The sequence below is a fragment of the Mchenga conophoros genome, linkage group LG6 (assembly GCF_057382185.1).
Source record: "Mchenga conophoros isolate Kocher_MC1m ecotype Shallow Benthic linkage group LG6, M_conophoros_male_GT1.1, whole genome shotgun sequence".
Lineage (NCBI taxonomy): Eukaryota > Metazoa > Chordata > Actinopteri > Cichliformes > Cichlidae > Mchenga > Mchenga conophoros.
Genome location: NC_140531.1, coordinates 27,710,075 through 27,727,622, shown reverse-complemented (window position 1 = coordinate 27,727,622; position 17,548 = coordinate 27,710,075). Strand labels below are relative to the sequence as shown.

Here is a 17,548-nt window from a genome sequence, read left to right as displayed (position 1 = left end):
ATCGGCACACGCTGTCACAGTACAGGAAATGATATCTCCTCCTACCATAGGAGTGAGTCTTGCTGTTGATGCAAGCACATACTAGTACAGTTGGTAGGGTTGAACTGTTTTTTTTTATTTTCCTGTTGCAGCAGTGCTTTGGCACACAGCCTTCGCCTTCAATTGATCCGCCTTAAAGTGAGGTAAGCTGTGATTTATATTTGGTCGCTTCTTCCACCGAGGTCTGTTTCTTTTGTCTTCCTTATTAGTTTATCTTTACTGCAAAACACAGCTGCATTGTTTGACTGTGGCTCCAACTTCCACATCATTATTTTTTGAAAAAGTCAACAGCTTTTGTGCAATGGGTTGCTAGCGTGAGGTGGTTGCTGGAAAGTTTCTTGTTCTTCTATAATGTCTCATTTACACAGTAACTTGTAAAAGGGGGTTGGTGCTATGAATTTTGAGTCTGGTATCCTGTTTCACACAGGAAGTCAGCCTCTCAGATGAGTATCGTGTATGATTTGCACTCCTAACTTGGTGTTCACTGCAGTTAATAAGGTTTCACTTGAATTTATGTTGCTTGTTCAAATGTACTAAATTTAAACGTTAACTTCATAAACTAATGTGCTCAAACATCAAGCTTTGGGGATAAACACCAACAAAATACACTAATTTGTCCCCCTCTTTGTGTCCCTTAGGGTCAGAGGTCAATCTGAGCCATAGCAACATGTCTGAAGCCACCAAGCCCCAACCTCAAGCTAAGGGGGAGAAGACCCCGATCAGCGACACCAGCTATGTGGGCATCGATGCCATCCTGGAGCAAATGAGGAGGAAGGCCATGAAACAAGGCTTTGAGTTCAATGTCATGGTTGTGGGTGAGTAAGACACACAACATTACCCAGTGAAAACCTGTGCTGTTGACTCTAACCCTGTCTTGTCAAATTAAATGGCCAGAGGGGCCGATGGCGCGATATGGCAGCCTCGCTTCTGTCAGTCTGCCCCAGGGCAGCTGTGGCTACAACTGTAGCTTGCCTCCACCAGTGTATGAATGTGAGAGTGAATGAATAGTGGTATTGTAAAGCGCTTTGGGTGCCTTGAAAAGCGCTATATAAATCCAATCCATTATTATTATTAAATGGAGAAGCGGGGGATGCTAAAGATGCTAAATTATGGCATATAAAAAAGATCATTACAGTGAGTAAAGGTGGTCGCTTTCGTACAAATCTGTGGAATGATGTAAAGGCCTAATTCTAAATGTTTTCCTCCCATCTAGTCTGACCTCACACTTTAATGTTTATTATGCCTTCATGTTAGATTTGAATATAACTATGTATCCAGGTTAAACTAGCACAGATGTGTCCAAGAAGGCTTGAAGCTGTAATTGCTCCCAAATGTGGTGTGTTTGCAACAGATATTGTCCCAGTCCTGATTTCAGCAAAGCAAAAAAAAAGGGGGGGGAATCACATGGGAGTCATTTAAAACTTTTCAGTTTGTGCAGCAACAACTCAAAATGCAGAACAAAGCAACGAAAGAAGAGTTGTGGTTCAAGTAACACATGAGTCAGCATTTAACTGAGACGCAACACACATCAGGAGCACACATATCGCCAGTTAAAAGAGGACATGCTTGGTTTGCTTGCTGTCGATTCAGAAAATCGCTTTTTATATCTATTACGAGGCTGCCGTAAAGAGCAAAGGCAGGACGAACCGTGCGTGTTTGATAGTGTGGTTCTACTTCCCTTGTTCTGGTAACAGTCAGCTAACGTGGCGACTTCCTCAACAAGCTCTCTTTTTGAGTGTCCACAGTTTATCAGACAAACACTCTCACTTGAGAGGATAAACTTAGGCTGTCAGGCTGAGTAATTGCTATAATGATGGCGATTACTCTGACAAGCTGCAGCACACACTCTGTGTGAGACTTCACGTCCTCAGAAAGCAGCTACGCACCTCCAGTTAAGCCTCACCATCAAAGTGTCAGTACATCTATCCAATCCTGCACCTGTGTGCATACATGCATACAAGAGACACAGACCTATGCTAATGTTGCTTATAAACAAAGGAATGTTATCAAGCTACATAACAATCAGAGATTTTATCTGTTTTGTTTGTTGGTACTGGCCTGTTGGAAGTAACTGTAAAACTCTGATTTGAGGCTCTTCGGGGCTATGTTTAGTACGGTGGCATGTCAGTGCAGCTTCATGGAAATGGATCATAGCATGGCAAATGAGGGCTGCTGCATAGTTACTGTTTATTGCATTGAGTGTGAAGTGAGAGTGTCAGATTTATATTGAGAGCATGATGGTGGAACATGACTCACCGAACGTTTATTTTCTGAGTAAACACAAAAAGCTCCCGAGTGAAACAGCAGCGTGTTTCAATCTCTGTGAGATTTGCATCCCTGCTTACACATTTGTGTTGTTGCAGGAAAACTGCAGATTTCTACCCAACATTGACATGTTTGCTTGCAGCGCCCCAAATGCATCAAGGATAACTGAAAATTAACTGATAAAGTCTATCGCTGTTAAATAACGCTCACTAGGAAAAGAAAAGGCAAGTTTCAACCGGCACGAGGCGTCTTGATTGCCAAAGGGAGCTTTAAAGTACATCACTATAGCAACGTGTCAAGTTCCTCGGGCAATGTGTTAGCAAACACCTAGCACATGATTGGCATCTACTTCTTACTTTCCGTTCAGTGCTGGCCTGCCGTTGGGTTCTGACTGTTTTGACAGCAGGGTGTGCATCATTTTGGTGATAATTGTGAGACTGTCTTCAGCTCTTGCTCAAGGCCATGAAACACAGTAGGAATCTGGCTACCGTGTGTAGTCAGATTACTACTGTTTTGTTGTTGTTGTTGTTTTTTTCTGTAGTTAGATTTGTTAGATTTCTTTTAGTTAACGTTAAGAGATAATCTATTCCCATTCTAATAAAGTTCCTGCTGGCTAACAGATTTGCTATTTGAGTGGTTAGTTGAAATGTAAAAGGTTAACTGGTGTTGGTCTTGTCCCTTGTGGTCTTGTGGTATTCAGAGAATGCATTTGACCCTAATTTCTCCCCTCAGCTACCTAGTCCTGGCCAATGTGTCTAAGTGTGTATGTCAGTAGAAGAAGGAAAGAAAATGGGACCATGTGCTTGTGGGTGAATGCATACAGCAGGGCAGACTGCATGTGAAGTGTGTGCTAAAGAGGCAGTGTGTTTATGTAAGGTGAGAGAGAGGCGGTAAAGGCCACCAAGAGGCGTCACAAAGGGACTGGCAGCTTGGCGACTCTCCATATGCCCTATCAGATACCCACAGAGTCTACATTTAGGACAGGAAATGTGGGACATGGCACACAGAGTGGGTCTGTGTGCAGTGACCCGTTAATCCGGTTACTCCTAATGTTTCAAAATGATGCTAGTATCAAATCAAGATTTTCGCTTCCACCTTGTATTATTTTCGTCCAGTCAAAGGAAACCAACTCGTTGTTGTTTCAGCACAAGCACGCATTTGTTTAGTCGATGTTTCCATTGGCTAAACAAGCAATGAATAGCATCACAGTATCGCTGTAAGTCACCTTTAACTTCATAGACTCGCCATGTTGGCATCCTCTGTCCACAAGTTCGACATATTTAATATCTGACAATCGTGCGTGTCATGGTTTTAAATAATGATGTCGTCAGGCATACAGCTAATGCTTAAGCCAGTCAGAGTAAAGTTGAGCTACAGGAAAGGGAGCTACAGCAACTGTGAATTATGCAAATCTACCTCAGTCTTTAGAGTAAAAATGTAGAAGTGGAAATGAGCAGATTGACTAAATTTTAAATTCATTTGGAAGTCAAAAAAAGAAACGTAGCCGAACGACTCTGGATACCATACTATGCAGGTGCACATTTTTTGAGGCTATTAGATGTCGGAGTATAACTCTTGTACTGATTAATAAAGGCTAAATGTAATGTATTGACAAGTATGATAAGTATACACTGTGGAAGGGGAAATTGCATTTTTATTCATGGTATCAACAGCAGTGGACCTTTTTTAATTAAGTAAGAGAAATGACACTATAATATTGTATAATAAGTATATATGCACTTTCTACTTAGTTTCCACCCACCCCATCTCACTAAGACCATATTCAGTAGAATTATATAATACTGGAGACACAACGTAAGAGGATTCAGCCCCTAGTGGGTGATGTCTGCATCTCTGTGTGTGGTCTGTACAATACTGTGGCGTCCAAAGGTGGCTCTTCTGGGGGCTATAACGAGGCTCCCAATGCAACTACACACCCACCACACAACCCATGCAGAAGAGCGTAAGGTCCTGTTATAAGATGTAGTTTTCCCCACTCTGAGGTTTTAAAAAAGAGAAGCTGAATTGTGCTTTTGTCTTCAGAGGGATTTCCCTTCTGACCGCCTAAGATGGTTGTTTTCCTACTTTTACTAAATGTTGCATGTTCGTCTGTTCGTTTTTCGGATCAGGGCAAAGCGGCCTGGGAAAGTCCACTCTGATGAACACGCTGTTCAAATCCAAGGTGAGCCGTAAGTCTGTGCAGCCCAACGTGGAGGAGAGGATCCCCAAGACAGTCGAGATCAAGTCCGTCAGTCACGGTATGCCGTGTTTTGTAGCCTACCACCTGATGCAGCACATATTGCATTAATAATATGAAATATGGGCTTTCTGTCTAATCTGTCATTATAAATATATAAACGGTACATCGTTCTGGCAAAAGTGAAGTGTCCTAAATTACACGAATCACTTTTTCTTTCTGTAGATGTTGAAGAGAAAGGCGTTAGGATGAAGCTAACAGTTATTGACACTCCTGGCTTTGGGGATCAAATCAACAATGAAAACTGGTGAGCCCAGACTTGATCTACCTGCCTACAATCACTTCCTGTACTTATTCAATTTGTCTCAAAGCTGAAACTCAATTTCTTTCTGTTTTTGTTTTTTTTAAACACTTTTTCCATTTTATTTTGTTTAATCAAGACGGTGGATTTCATGTTATTATTTTATAATTTAAGTGTTGAGGAAATGTGATTCAGTTTTTGTGTAAGTAAAATATGCATGATTTAATTAGAAGTTATAATGTCTTAAAAGTGTCTTTAGCATTACAGGAACATTTGCCTCCCTGGAGGCAATGCTGCATGTTATAATATCGCTATATCACCGAAAAGGAAAAAAAAATCCGTAGTTTTTTCTTTACAAATTTCTTTGGAGCTTATAAGTTAATGTTGCAGAACAAAAGGAGTCACTGTAGCAGAGTAACTGTTTACAAGAGGTTTTGAGGTAATAGTTTCTTTCCTTAATTTTCTTTGTTACAGCTGGCAACCCATCATGAAGTTCATCAATGACCAGTATGAATCCTACCTGCAAGAGGAAATCAACATTAACAGGAAGAAAAGGATCCCAGACTCCAGGGTGCACTGCTGCATATACTTCATACCTCCCACTGGCCACTGGTAAGAGCCTGTATTAAAATGATACAAGCTCCTACTCCTTTTTTCTCACCACAACTACAGAGGGTCTTCAGGGGACCTCCCCCGACCTATTGTCTCTTTCTAGCTCTTTAACCACATCGCTTTCCTGGTCTTTTTCATCTCACTCTCTAATGACCACATGTGGAACTCGTTCTCTCCTCAAAGACACGTAAGAGTCACTCGAAGGGTCACATTTCACAAAGAAACTGAACTCTGCAGCTTCCGCTGTATTCCTTTCATTCTGAGCCGTCTCTCTCTTAAATATCTCTCGGCTTTATCATCTGTGACTGAATAGAGAGATGTGATATCGAGCAGTTGACGGAAACTTGATGATGAAATCCAGTGCGACAGTGGTCGGAGACGAGCGTGTTTCACTGAGCCGCCAAATGTGCAAAAGACGTGGTTGGAGGCTAAAGCAGAAACAAAATGGTGTGAATGATTCTAACATACCAAAGTGTGGACCAAAAGAGTGCAGGTGTCTCATTTAGCAACTAATGCTAGTGTCCTTGTGTTACCTCAGGAGCAAGAAAGATACTGTCTCTTGAGTGTGTGTGATTGATAAAGCCACCTTGGCTTTAAAATATTGTACATATGTGAATTAAAACACTCAAAGCTTTAATGCGCACCAACTGTAAACACCCATTAACTGGCTTTCTTACCGCAGATCCAACCCAGTCGCATATTTCTGTGCACCAATAACTCAACAGTTGTTCCACTTAAATGTTTTTCAAGGATCGAGGGATGACATGTGCGAGCCCCACAGTTTGACAGACCCCCTCATCATCTGCTCATGTCACCACAGCTGTTGCTTCAGCGAGTGTGTGTTCGTGTGTACCCTTGTTCTTGTAAAGCAGGGCGCAGGGAGTGGACTCAAGTGGGCAGTGGGCATGCTGAAACTTGCACGGGTGCGCATATGTGGATACCCTGAATGTGTTTGTGGATAATTGTGCTTACAGCTGCAGAGTTCAGTCCACCCTCTTCTATTGTGACTGTGCATTGCTTCTCTTAGTGCCTAAATCCTCCAGCGTCATCTTTGTAATCATAGTATTGCTGCAGGTCAGATACTGCTCATAAGCAGAGGTGCCCGCTTTGCAAAAATTCACACCTTTTTTCTTAATCAAAAGTTATAAACATCTGTCAGGAAGTGATCTTCCTTACAGCTATCCAGAGAGTTGTATGCAAGAATAAAGGAGACATCTGCTGGGGCTACCGTTGGAGTATGGCACGTGGTAGAGAGTTCCTGTTTGGTAGTTTCATACGTACATAAAAGGATACTTACAAACCTACGGCAGATCTTTGCAGTTGTTTTTTTTTTTTTTAACTTAGTAGAAGTGATTCACAAATAAAATAAGAACATAAGTCCCTGAAAGAATCACAAAACTCTTACCCTATTATGCTCTGCTTGCTTATTTTCTCATTTTAAATTCTCACAGTAATGTTAGCTGAAGGTTTTTTAAATGAGGCCTGTTACCAATTACCCAGACACAATGCCAAAGGCTTCTGGATGCCTGCGCCATGTGACCAAGAATGACAGGAAGCAAAATGACGACAGATTGAGCTTTCATAAGCCTCTATCGTTGGAGATGTGCATTTCGGTTGCTACTGTGGTTTCGGATCGAAGAGCAGCGCTCAGTGAAGCAAGACACAGCCTTGGCATCAAAGAAGCCATTTCCGATAATGGCAGCATCAGGCACATTATTTTCATGTTGTCACGAGAAAACAAAGACTCCACTTTGGCTCTCGTCAACTCCGAGCTGGTTTTCTGACCCGTTGCTGAAATGGTGGGAGGGGAGTGCTGCTCGCAGTGTGGTTGGTTGTTTTCTCCTCATTTCATTTGACCACCGAGCTAACCATTCTCAGTTCATTTAAACGTCACTGCTATGTTCTTCGACTTGCTAGACAGAAGGATTTATTCATGCATGCACAGACATACAGTTGTACGTCTGTGCATGCATCCATGTTTAATTTATAAAGACTGTCCATGCTGCATATGTTGCGGTAAGAGTGCATGTGTACATCTGAAAGTGTGCATGTATGCTCTGTCATGCATGTGATGCTGCACACATGTACATATAGCCCCAGTTTATTTATGCACTGACACACATGGATCGTGAGCCACAGTTTTTCTTTTTTTGGAGGGGGGGATATCCTTCCTGTCTGCGTATTTATTTCACGTGACATTTTGCCCCCTGAGCATTTGATGCCTCGCTTATTCTGCATCGCTCCTCTCTCTTTACCTCTGCTGCTCTGTTTCTCTTGTCCTGTCTCTGTGCTCTGTGTAGCAGAAGCTCATCCCATTTTGATGGTGACATGTCTGTCAGTTGCTCTGGAGAACTTGCCTGGCATCCTTCCTCCCTCCAGCTGCCTCTGGGTCTTTGAACCAGGCTGGCTGAGGTTAATTGGAGGGCAGAGCAGACAGCATGAAAGGAAACTGTGTGCAGGAGCAACTGGAGGCAACATGGAACAACAGTGTGCACACTGACGGTCCTAATCATTGCTACGCTAGGCACGATTACAGGCTGCTAAAGGAGAAACGTAAACAACTTTAATCAAACACACTGTTAAGATGTGAAAGATTCACAAAGCCAGTGAGGAGGAATGCTTTTATCTAAACTGGCTTTGAGTTAGGCGAAAGCAGGATATTAAGGACAAATGGGGAAAATGGTGAACCTGTCAAAATGAGAAAGCCCCTCTGTGTGTTACAGCGACATGGTTTCAGGGCGAACAGAAAGACTGCAGTGGACCATGACTGCTCTCTAGTGGTTGTTCTCTTTCCTTACAGTCATGTCAGTTCTTAAATATAACTTCCAGTTGCCTGTTTGGAGCAGTGAAGTACATGTAATTAACCACGTTTGCTATTTTTGGTGCAGTCAACTACTGAAAAGAAACAGTTTGAGTCTTCCCCCCCCCCGTTCTTCTCTTTTACTGCAAGCCAGGCATTGGTCAGTGCTCACACTGGAGAACATCATCAGGCGCAAGCTCCTGGAATTATTGATTATTTCATATTATTAGCAAACATTTGGAATATTTTATTTAGGTACGTGCCTAACTGATTGATCCTGTATGTGGCGATTCCTGTATACAATATCTAAAACCTAAACTGACGTTCCTGCACTTTTAATTAAATTATTATTACTATTCACTTAAAAATGAAACAAGGTGTTTACATCTTGGTGTCTTTTTATCTGTAGTATAAATTGCTTTGTCCTTCCATAGTGTAAGACCTCTTAATTTAGAACCTCCTTGCGCATTTATGTGTAAAATATGAATTATTTTACTTAAAGTAAAATTGAATTTTGTTGTCTTTTTCATCTTCCAGTCTTAGGCCTCTGGATGTGGAGTTTATGAGGCATCTCAGTAAGGTGGTCAACATCGTTCCTGTCATTGCCAAGGCCGACACTCTCACCCTGGAGGAGAGGGACTCCTTTAAAAAGACGGTGAGAGAAGTGTGTTTGCATGCATTGCTGGGTCTTGGTAACTGCATCGTGTTAGCTGTGTGCGAGACCTGGCTTGCAGTAGCCTGTAGGAGCGCTTCAGAGTGTGCTTAAGATAAATAAATGCAGTGCGTTGGTAGATCGGACGACAGAGTGTGTTCATGAACACAGGTGTGTTCAGTAACCAGTAATAATCATTAATCACTGGTGTATAGAAGCTGCCAGGCTTAACCACAAACTGAAGCCATCTGTGCAAACTCACACTCCATCCATCCTGGGAAATACTCTATTATCTCTGTGAACTGTGAACATTTTAAGCTCTTATTAATTACAGATATTTAAGAACTGTTTATCTAAGCAACAATCCAAGAGATTTAAGCCCACTTTCCAGCTAAGCAGACAGGCTCTTCGTTTGGCTACCACTGAATTATGGGGTGAGCATACAATACAGCCAAGCTCAAAGAGGTCTCCACTGTGCAATAAAACATGACTAGAATTAAATGAGTTCAAAATTAGCATTTTAGTAAACCCTGAATATTCATCAGTTTCTCTAAATAATCTGAGATAATTTGCCCGTTTTTGATACGTGAGTTTATTTTTTCATTGTTAAGTCCCATACTGTTTTTTTTTTAACGCCGCAGAGCTTTTATACATGCAGTTACGGTTCCCAAACTAAACAACATAATGAATTTTATGATCTCCTGGCTTTTCCTCTATTTCAGCAACATGATGGGCATTTTTTATTTTTGGCAAATGGCAAGAAATCTTTATTGTCACTGAAGTTTTTTAAGCACATTTTAGCAAATGCATCCAGGCTAACCACTGTAAATCTGTGCAGGCTTTCATCCACAGAGTGTAATTTGGGGGTATATTTGGCTTTACAGTCAACACTTTGACTTGTAAACCTGACAATCTGTAGCCTCACACCGCTCACCTTCTTATCATGGCTTTCCCTGCTAAACAGATTCCTGCTTCACCTGGGTTGAGTCCCTACGTGATGCTGAATCTCTTCCTCGCTGCGTTTCTCTGCTGGATTATTTTCACTCCACAGGAGGCAGACAGCCACCTGCCTTCCTCCATCTTTTTCTCTGTGTCACATCCCTTGTTTTAAGAATGCAGACTTCCCAAAAGCTTTATTCATTTTAGAGAGGTGGAAGCACAATGGGTGTCTCGGCTACCAGTCTCCCCTCTATCCCAGTAACACAGTCCAATAAGTACAAAGCAGAGTCTGCTTTCTGGTTTCTGTGCCAGGCCCTGGCAGAGAGTCGAAGCCTCGGGGCTTGTAGCTGGATTGTTTTGGTTGGCTGCACATGCTCTGTTTGACCGTGAAGATTATTGACTAAAAGCTTCTCGTGCCAGTTTTTTTTTTCCCTCCCATTATCCCCGCAGCAACTTAACATGCAACCAGAACAAGCTGAATTTTTTTTGTTTTGTTTTTTATTAAATGTTGGGTCTCGGTGTGTTCAACTATGAATGTGTGTTCACATAACCACCGCTGATGTGGCTTTTTTGTAGGATTTCACTTGGTTCGCATCCTTTAATGTAACCCTGAGAAAGCTTCTAAGGATGCACAATAAAAATGTTTGATCAAGGACCAAGTGGAAATTGTCAGAGTAGTAATTGTGGGAGTGAACAGTCATTCATTAAAAGGACATTTCTCTCAGAAACTTTCCTGCGCCCGTGCCCGAGTTTTAGTCGTTTTAAAAGCATGCTGAAATTGAGGGGTGGAGATTTTATGAGCTGTACCTCTGTCTGGATGTCAGACTTCTCAAGAAAGTCTGTTGTTAACCAGCGTGTCCCTGCCCCTTTCTGTCACGGGTATCAACAGCTAGCTTATATTCTGTTATACTGGTTTGACAAAATGCTCCAGGACACAGTCAAGTGAGTTTGTGCACAACTGCCACAGTCTCACTCTCCGTTTGTACATTTTTATCTGCGTAGACTGAAGCATCTTCATTTATATATTATGTGCCGGTGTGACTTTTTTGCATTTTTTGTCATCTTAACTTTATTGTTTTTGTGTGTCATTCTTTACTTGTGTATAGATTAGGGAAGAGCTGCGAGCCAATGGGATCGATGTTTATCCTCAGAAAGAGTTTGATGAGGATGCAGAGGACAGGATGATCAATGACAAAATCAGGGTAAGTTGATACTGCTTTGTTCATTCACTTCGAATTTTAACAGCAAACCTAAAGAATAGCATCCTGTGGCTACAGCATGGATAATGTAAGCCTTTGTTAGATGCAACTTTTTTGATCTCCGGTATGTGTTTCTTTGGAAAATCCATGATAACTGGGGAAATTGCAACAAGTCAACCATGACCTGAAAATGAATCGGTGCAAACACTTCAGCGTTTTCTCTTCATGTTTGCATGTGTGCACTCAACAGGAGATGACCCCTTTTGCTGTGGTGGGCAGCGACCAGGAGTACCAGGTGAACGGAAAGAGGATTCTGGGAAGGAAAACAAAGTGGGGCACCATAGAGGGTAATACACACTTGCAAATAAAACACCACAGCTGGTTAGTTTCCCTGCCAGATAATAGAAAATGAATAACAAGGTAGAACAATGTGATCATTTATTTACTGTCTCGATGTAGATCGGCCATGTCGACATGTAGCTGTCACTGCCAGTGCCACTAATTGCTCCAGCAAAGCAGTTAAAAAAATACTTGGCTTGGCCTAATAATGTTATAATGTCCATCTGGTCAAATGTTAAAACGGCCCATTTCCTGTACTCATGACTGGGTCGCACCTGTCCAGACGACAGTGCCAAAGCCATCTGACTTCACCCAATAAATAATACAGCAGCATGCATGCTACAGTTACTAACTACAGTTGAGTTGTCTCACCTTGCTCATTCTGGTATTTGTGGTGGCAAAATGACCAGCAAAACCAGCAGACTGATTTTGGTGAACTTTCAGCATGTGGAAAGTTAGAGACTGCTGCTTGAAAACGTGGCCAGCTAGTTTAACCATCTGCTGTTTGAATCCTTGTTTATATAAGTTTCTCTGAGTCTGTAACTTGGGAGACGTAGGAGACAGGAGGAAAAGATTTGCAGACACTTTCTATGTCCTTTGAGATTACAGGAAGAAACATAAAACACACGCACACTGTCTCACAGACACACTTGCATGCAATAACTTCTGTGATGTGCTTTACATTTGTTGGCCGGTGCTGCACGCTCACAGTGCCAAAGAGGTTCTTAGCAAGTAACTGTACTTGCATTACTCACAATTGTGCAAGTGTGTGTGTAGAGATGGAGAAAGAGCGAGGACATCTCTCTGGACACGTAGCAAAAAGACAAAAAGCCAACGGAAGGATAGCTCAGCAGGGACCTATCACTGTTTAATAGTGTCTCCTGCTAAGGACACCCTTCAGCACAGTCCTTGCAGAGCATCTAGTTCATTTGCTGTCCTATAAATGCATTGTAATGTATAAATCATTCACCAAAAAAACCCCTCAAGCTATTTAATATCATGTAAATGATAAATGTAAATGACTCAGACTATGTTTGTTTTGTGATTCAGTGTAGCTGGGGAAACGCCCAGTGTTCACTATGAAATATGACCTTGAAATACTGTGTCTGAAACACAACAAATGTTCAGATAAACAAGAGCATTTCAATCACACAAGTATCTAAACAGTATGGTAGCATGCAAGACTTGGCGTGACGCTTCGAGCAGAAAACACTGGGATAAAAATAAAAAAATGATTTCAAAGATAAGGATTCAAATGCAAATAAACAAAATGCAGTGATTTGTAAACCTGTATTTTATTCGATAGCACATAGAAAACATATCAAATGTTTAAACTGAGAGACTCATGCTCATTTTGAATGTGATGGTAGCAACTGAAGAAAAAAGTATGGACGGAGCAACAAAAGGCTGGAAAAGTAAGTTGTACTAAGAGGAAACAGCTGGAGGAACATTTTAGATTAACTGAGATCAACTGGCATCGGGTCAGTAACATGACTGGGTATAAAAAATGGATGGATGGGTTCAACCTGCAAAAAGCTGTCTATACATTGTAGAATCATTTCAGAACAGTGGATATAAATTATTAATGAATAATAATTGCAATGACTTTGAATATTTAAAATCACTTAAAATGGACTGAGGCAAAGTGGGAAACCGTTCGGTGGTCAGACGGATCAAAAGTTGAAATTATTTTTTGAAAACACCATGTGCTCCAGACTAAAACAGACGGCCCATCTGGCTTGTTCATCAGCTCTCAGTTCAAAAGCCTGCATCTCTGATGGTGTCGGGGTGCATTAGTGGCTGTGGAATTGGCAGCTTGCACATCATGAATGGCATCATCAGTGCTGCAAAGTAAATACAGGGTCTAGAGCAACATACGCTTCACTGAGATGACCTCTTTTTCAGGGAAGACCTTGGATATTTCAGCAAGACGATGCTAAATCACATACTGGATCTATTGTAAGCACTGGTTCTGTAGTAGAAGAGTCTGGGTGCTGAACTAGCCTGCCTGTAATCCAGACCTTTCACCAAAACATCATAAAGCAAAAATATGACAAAGACAACCCAAGACTGTTGAGCAGCTATAATCATTTATCAGACTAAAATGGGACAACATCCCTCCCCCAAAAGTCCAGCAGCTGCTCTTCTCAGCTCCCAGATGTTTACAGCTGTAAACACAGCACTTCCTCATCTTTTATGAAACATTTTGCCATCAAATTCAAACTGACCTGAGTTTGGACCTTGGTGGTACATTTTCTTAGTTTAAACATTAAATGTTTTATGATAAATACAATATAGGTTTATGAAATTGCAATCATTGCATTCTGTTTTTAATGTACATGTCGCACGGCATCCCAATACTTTCAGGTTTGACTTTGTACTTCTAGTGTATAAACCTGCTTTATATTCAGAGGTGCATGCAGACTTTTCTTCCTCCTCAAAACATGGTACTTTGGACTTTTAACCTTTCAATTTTACATTCTGAAGATGTCCAGTCTACTCATACGAAAGCTTACAAATGAATTCTGTAGAACCGCAAGGTGAGGGAGATAGAGTACAAGAATTTCAGGACAAATGCAGTCTTGTCTGGCTAAGAGAACAGTGGCTCAGTTCTGGTTAAGCCAAGTAGTAAGAGAGCAGGAACAGGGAAAAGAAAGGGAGAGAAAGCTCCCGGACATGCCGGCACCATCATCATAAATTAAGCCTCAGAGGAGGACTAAGTCTCTATACTATCACAAGCACTGAAAATACTGTTTATTTTCAGGGGCTGTGTTGGTAACGGGTATATTAGACATACATATCGATTGATATAACAGCTCCTCACTGCTAGTTGAGGAGTAGAGCGTCTAGACACCAGCAGTTCAGCTCGTTACAAGTTGGTATCTTGTTCCCTTGATGCCGTTAATCAGCGCTCACAGGCCCAGCAGTTATTCCACTCTCCCACTTTCAAAGAGAATTAAATTTCCTGCCCTAGATTTCAAAGCTTTACTTAAGTAGTAGCCTCCTTTACTTCATTTTCACTAGACATAATCTATAATTCAAACATGTTAGGCCTACTAAAGGCACCACAAGCTTGTCATAGGGAATTTGTTAAAACGTCTTACTTAAAGTTCTCCAATACAGTGAAGAGCTCTGATGTGTTAAATTGCTGGAAAGTGGAGGAGGGAGTTATCATGGCTTAAGAAAATTGCTGTAGATGTCATGTTAGAGGACGCCCTTCAACTGGATTGTGAACGGCACTGCCATCTTGTGATCTTTTTAAGGAATTGCAAGAAAGCAGGATTGGAAAGGATTTGGGATTGTTTTGTGAATTTAGTCTCAGCGATTTGCTCTTTCTCTCTTTGCAGTTGAGAACATTGCACACTGTGAGTTTGCTTATCTCCGAGATCTCCTAATCAGGTGAGCATCCATCACACTTCTACATTTATTTTAATGTTTTTGTTTTTTAGGGGTATAGTGTGATTTGAATAAAAACCCAGCTACAGGTTCACCATTTTGCTAAATCAGAGCTCACTCTGTCTTTTAGATGTGCTGAAATGAATTGGAGACAGGAGTGATTCTATAAAGCTTCAATTTCCGACTGAAATCAATACCAATGAAATTCCTTTTGATGTTTTGAGTGCTTCCCTAGACAGTGGTAGAGCAGGCATTTCTACTCAGGTTCTTCCAATGAATCTGTGCATTTAAGCTTGTTAGTGTAGGACTGACTCCTCGCACACAGTATGCAAATACATGCGATTGTTTCCACAACACATGACCATAAATATAGAGTGATACCTGTTGTAGGCATTTCCTGTTAAGCTTGCTTTGCGGTATTTTCTCATTAGATGTAATACTCTCTTCTTCGTCTTGTTTTCAGGACACATATGCAGAACATCAAAGACATCACATGCAGCATCCACTATGAGACATATCGTGTTCGCCGGTTAAATGAATCCAACATCCTTTTCACCTCTAACCCGCCTGACCATCCTGCTGTTCAGCCAAAGGCCAATGGCCAGCCCGAGGAGCAGCCCGCCACCCCGCAGCCAAACGGAGTCGCTGCTCAGCACGAAGCCTTGTCCCACGAGATGTAGAGGGTCTAATGTGGAGCCAAATTGCCAATTTATGATATCAGGACACAGCTTGGCACAAAGCGTACATTCTCTTGCATATATTCTGTTTACAAAAACAAGCCCAGATGTACACAAACACACACACACACGCATTCATGCTGTGAAGATCATTTTTATTACCAAGAAGGACTACCTAACTACATCTTTTAATTTATCAGGAAGTTACAAGAAACAGAGCGGAGAGTAAATTCCTACATTTTTCCATCCATGGAGCTGTTTTCTCATCTTTTTACATCATTACAGTTGAAAGCAAAATCACATCCTCGCTGTGGGCCACAATATCATACAGTGATCTATTTCTTTCTTACTTTCTTTTTGTTCGTTTTCCCGTCATGATAACTGTTAAGTCCAATCTACATTCAGGATTGTTTACAGAAATCCACAGAAGTCATCCACACACACAGATAATCGAAATTATGGGTCGACAGAAGTGTTGGCGAGCCAAGGCTGCACGGATGAGGAGAAATGTCATGTTGCAGAGTACAGTAGAGCTTTTGAGATGCCAGTAGATTAGCTCTAAACTACACCTAACTTAGTGCCACTGACCCAGTAAGACTTGTGTTGTGGTGTATAGTATTGTATAGTCGCTAGGGTTAAGTAGGGATATGTAGGTTAGGCTTATAGTGTTACAGAGAAAGTAAAGATATTGTTGACACCTCCGCATTGTAGAATTAAACAGACAAGCGGTAGCAGTGTGGAGTAGCTTTTGGAAACAACGAGTCTTGTAATTTTCCAGTGTTTTTAGGATGTTTTTTAAAACCCTCCCCCCTTTTTTTGCCAAACAATATTGTCTCTTTCCATATAATGCCAATGTTGTGTAATACAGTCATTTTGCATTGCTCTTTTACTGTTGTATTTTAATTGCTAATGTTCTAATTTTATTGTGTAAGATGGGGGTGCAACTGTTATCCCATGCAGCCGTTTTGTCCTTTTTTTTCTGACCAAATAAAAGTCCATTTTCTTTTCTAAAGAGAAGCACATACAGTATACAGTATAGATCTGATTTTATCAATAGGTATTTATGTGTGTGTTTAATGTAATCACTTTAATTCATCGTTGATTCCAGCTGTTGGCTTCCGGTTTGTTGCAGGTCTTAACCAGTGATGATAATTTAGATTTAGAATATGTTTGGGTTTTTTGTATCATGCAGTATTTTGTACGCTGTTTGTGAGACTTTACCGTACCTGGCAACCAGTAACTTTCCAAGAATTGATCATTTTGTACATTGAATTTTATTATTTACAATCAGTCATGCCAACAAATAATGGGAAGACGGTGACTTTTACATTGCAAGCTTACATCATTTCATCAGAGGCAGATGTCCCTCGCAGTTGTGGCAGAACAATTTGTACCTAAAAGCCTGAAATGATACCTCTAAATGTTGCCTGTCATATCATATGATATACATCACGTGATTATATTCTTTGGGGGGGAAAAGTATTTTTAAAAGCTCGTGGGATATTTTATAGAGACTACATCTAAATATACCATTCTAATTTCCAAAAGAGAGTCAACAGTATAATTGAAGTCAAAGATATTTTCATTACTTAAGAGTAAAGAAAAGAAAAACAAAACTATTGTTTATCAAGAGAAAGTTATTGGGTTACACTGTTTACCGTTGTATAGTTCTTGTGTAATTTGTCATGGTATTATAGATCAAGGTTTATCTTTGATATGCTATCTCAAAGAATAAAGATTGATATTTTTATTGTTTAATAGTTGTTTATTTTTTTTTCTCCAAAATGTACAAATGAAGAAGGGTAGAGGTCATTTTTTACTTTGCTTTTCAAAAATGAAATGAATGGCCCAGTCCTCACAGTGTTTACACTCCTCACAGCATGCTAGTATCTCATCACTTACCGCCTACGGTTAAAAGGATAATCATTTCAAAAATTCTAATTTCAGTTTACCGTATTTCCCGGACTACAAAGCGCACCTGAATATTAGCCGCACAAGCTAAAATCAGGGGAAAATCCTGTTTTGTACATACATTAGCCGCACCTGACTAAAAGCCGCAGGGTTCAAAGCTTGTGCAAAAAGTAGCGGCTTATAGCCCGACAATTACGGTACTCCTTTTTTCATATTTAAGA

General features: G+C 40.9%; 1 protein-coding gene across 6 annotated transcripts in view; it reads left to right on the top strand.

The window, feature by feature from the left end:
* Window positions 1–17,174, top strand: part of septin9b (septin 9b) — a 74,003-nt gene extending 56,829 nt beyond the window's left edge. For 4 of the 6 annotated variants that reach the window (XM_085277217.1, XM_085277218.1, XM_085277216.1 and 1 more), the window contains 9 exons: window positions 678–854; window positions 4,434–4,562; window positions 4,727–4,808; window positions 5,277–5,414; window positions 8,752–8,869; window positions 10,912–11,007; window positions 11,255–11,351; window positions 14,691–14,742; window positions 15,203–17,174. In XM_085277217.1, the coding sequence (XP_085133343.1) occupies window positions 678–854; window positions 4,434–4,562; window positions 4,727–4,808; window positions 5,277–5,414; window positions 8,752–8,869; window positions 10,912–11,007; window positions 11,255–11,351; window positions 14,691–14,742; window positions 15,203–15,419 (1,106 nt within the window). In that variant the 3' untranslated portion in view covers window positions 15,420–17,174. Of the gene's footprint in view, window positions 1–36; window positions 183–677; window positions 855–4,433; window positions 4,563–4,726; window positions 4,809–5,276; window positions 5,415–8,751; window positions 8,870–10,911; window positions 11,008–11,254; window positions 11,352–14,690; window positions 14,743–15,202 lie in introns of those variants that run through there. The other 2 variants (XM_085277222.1, XM_085277221.1) reach the window with 2 other exon arrangements.
* Window positions 17,175–17,548: the final 374 nt, after the last annotated feature.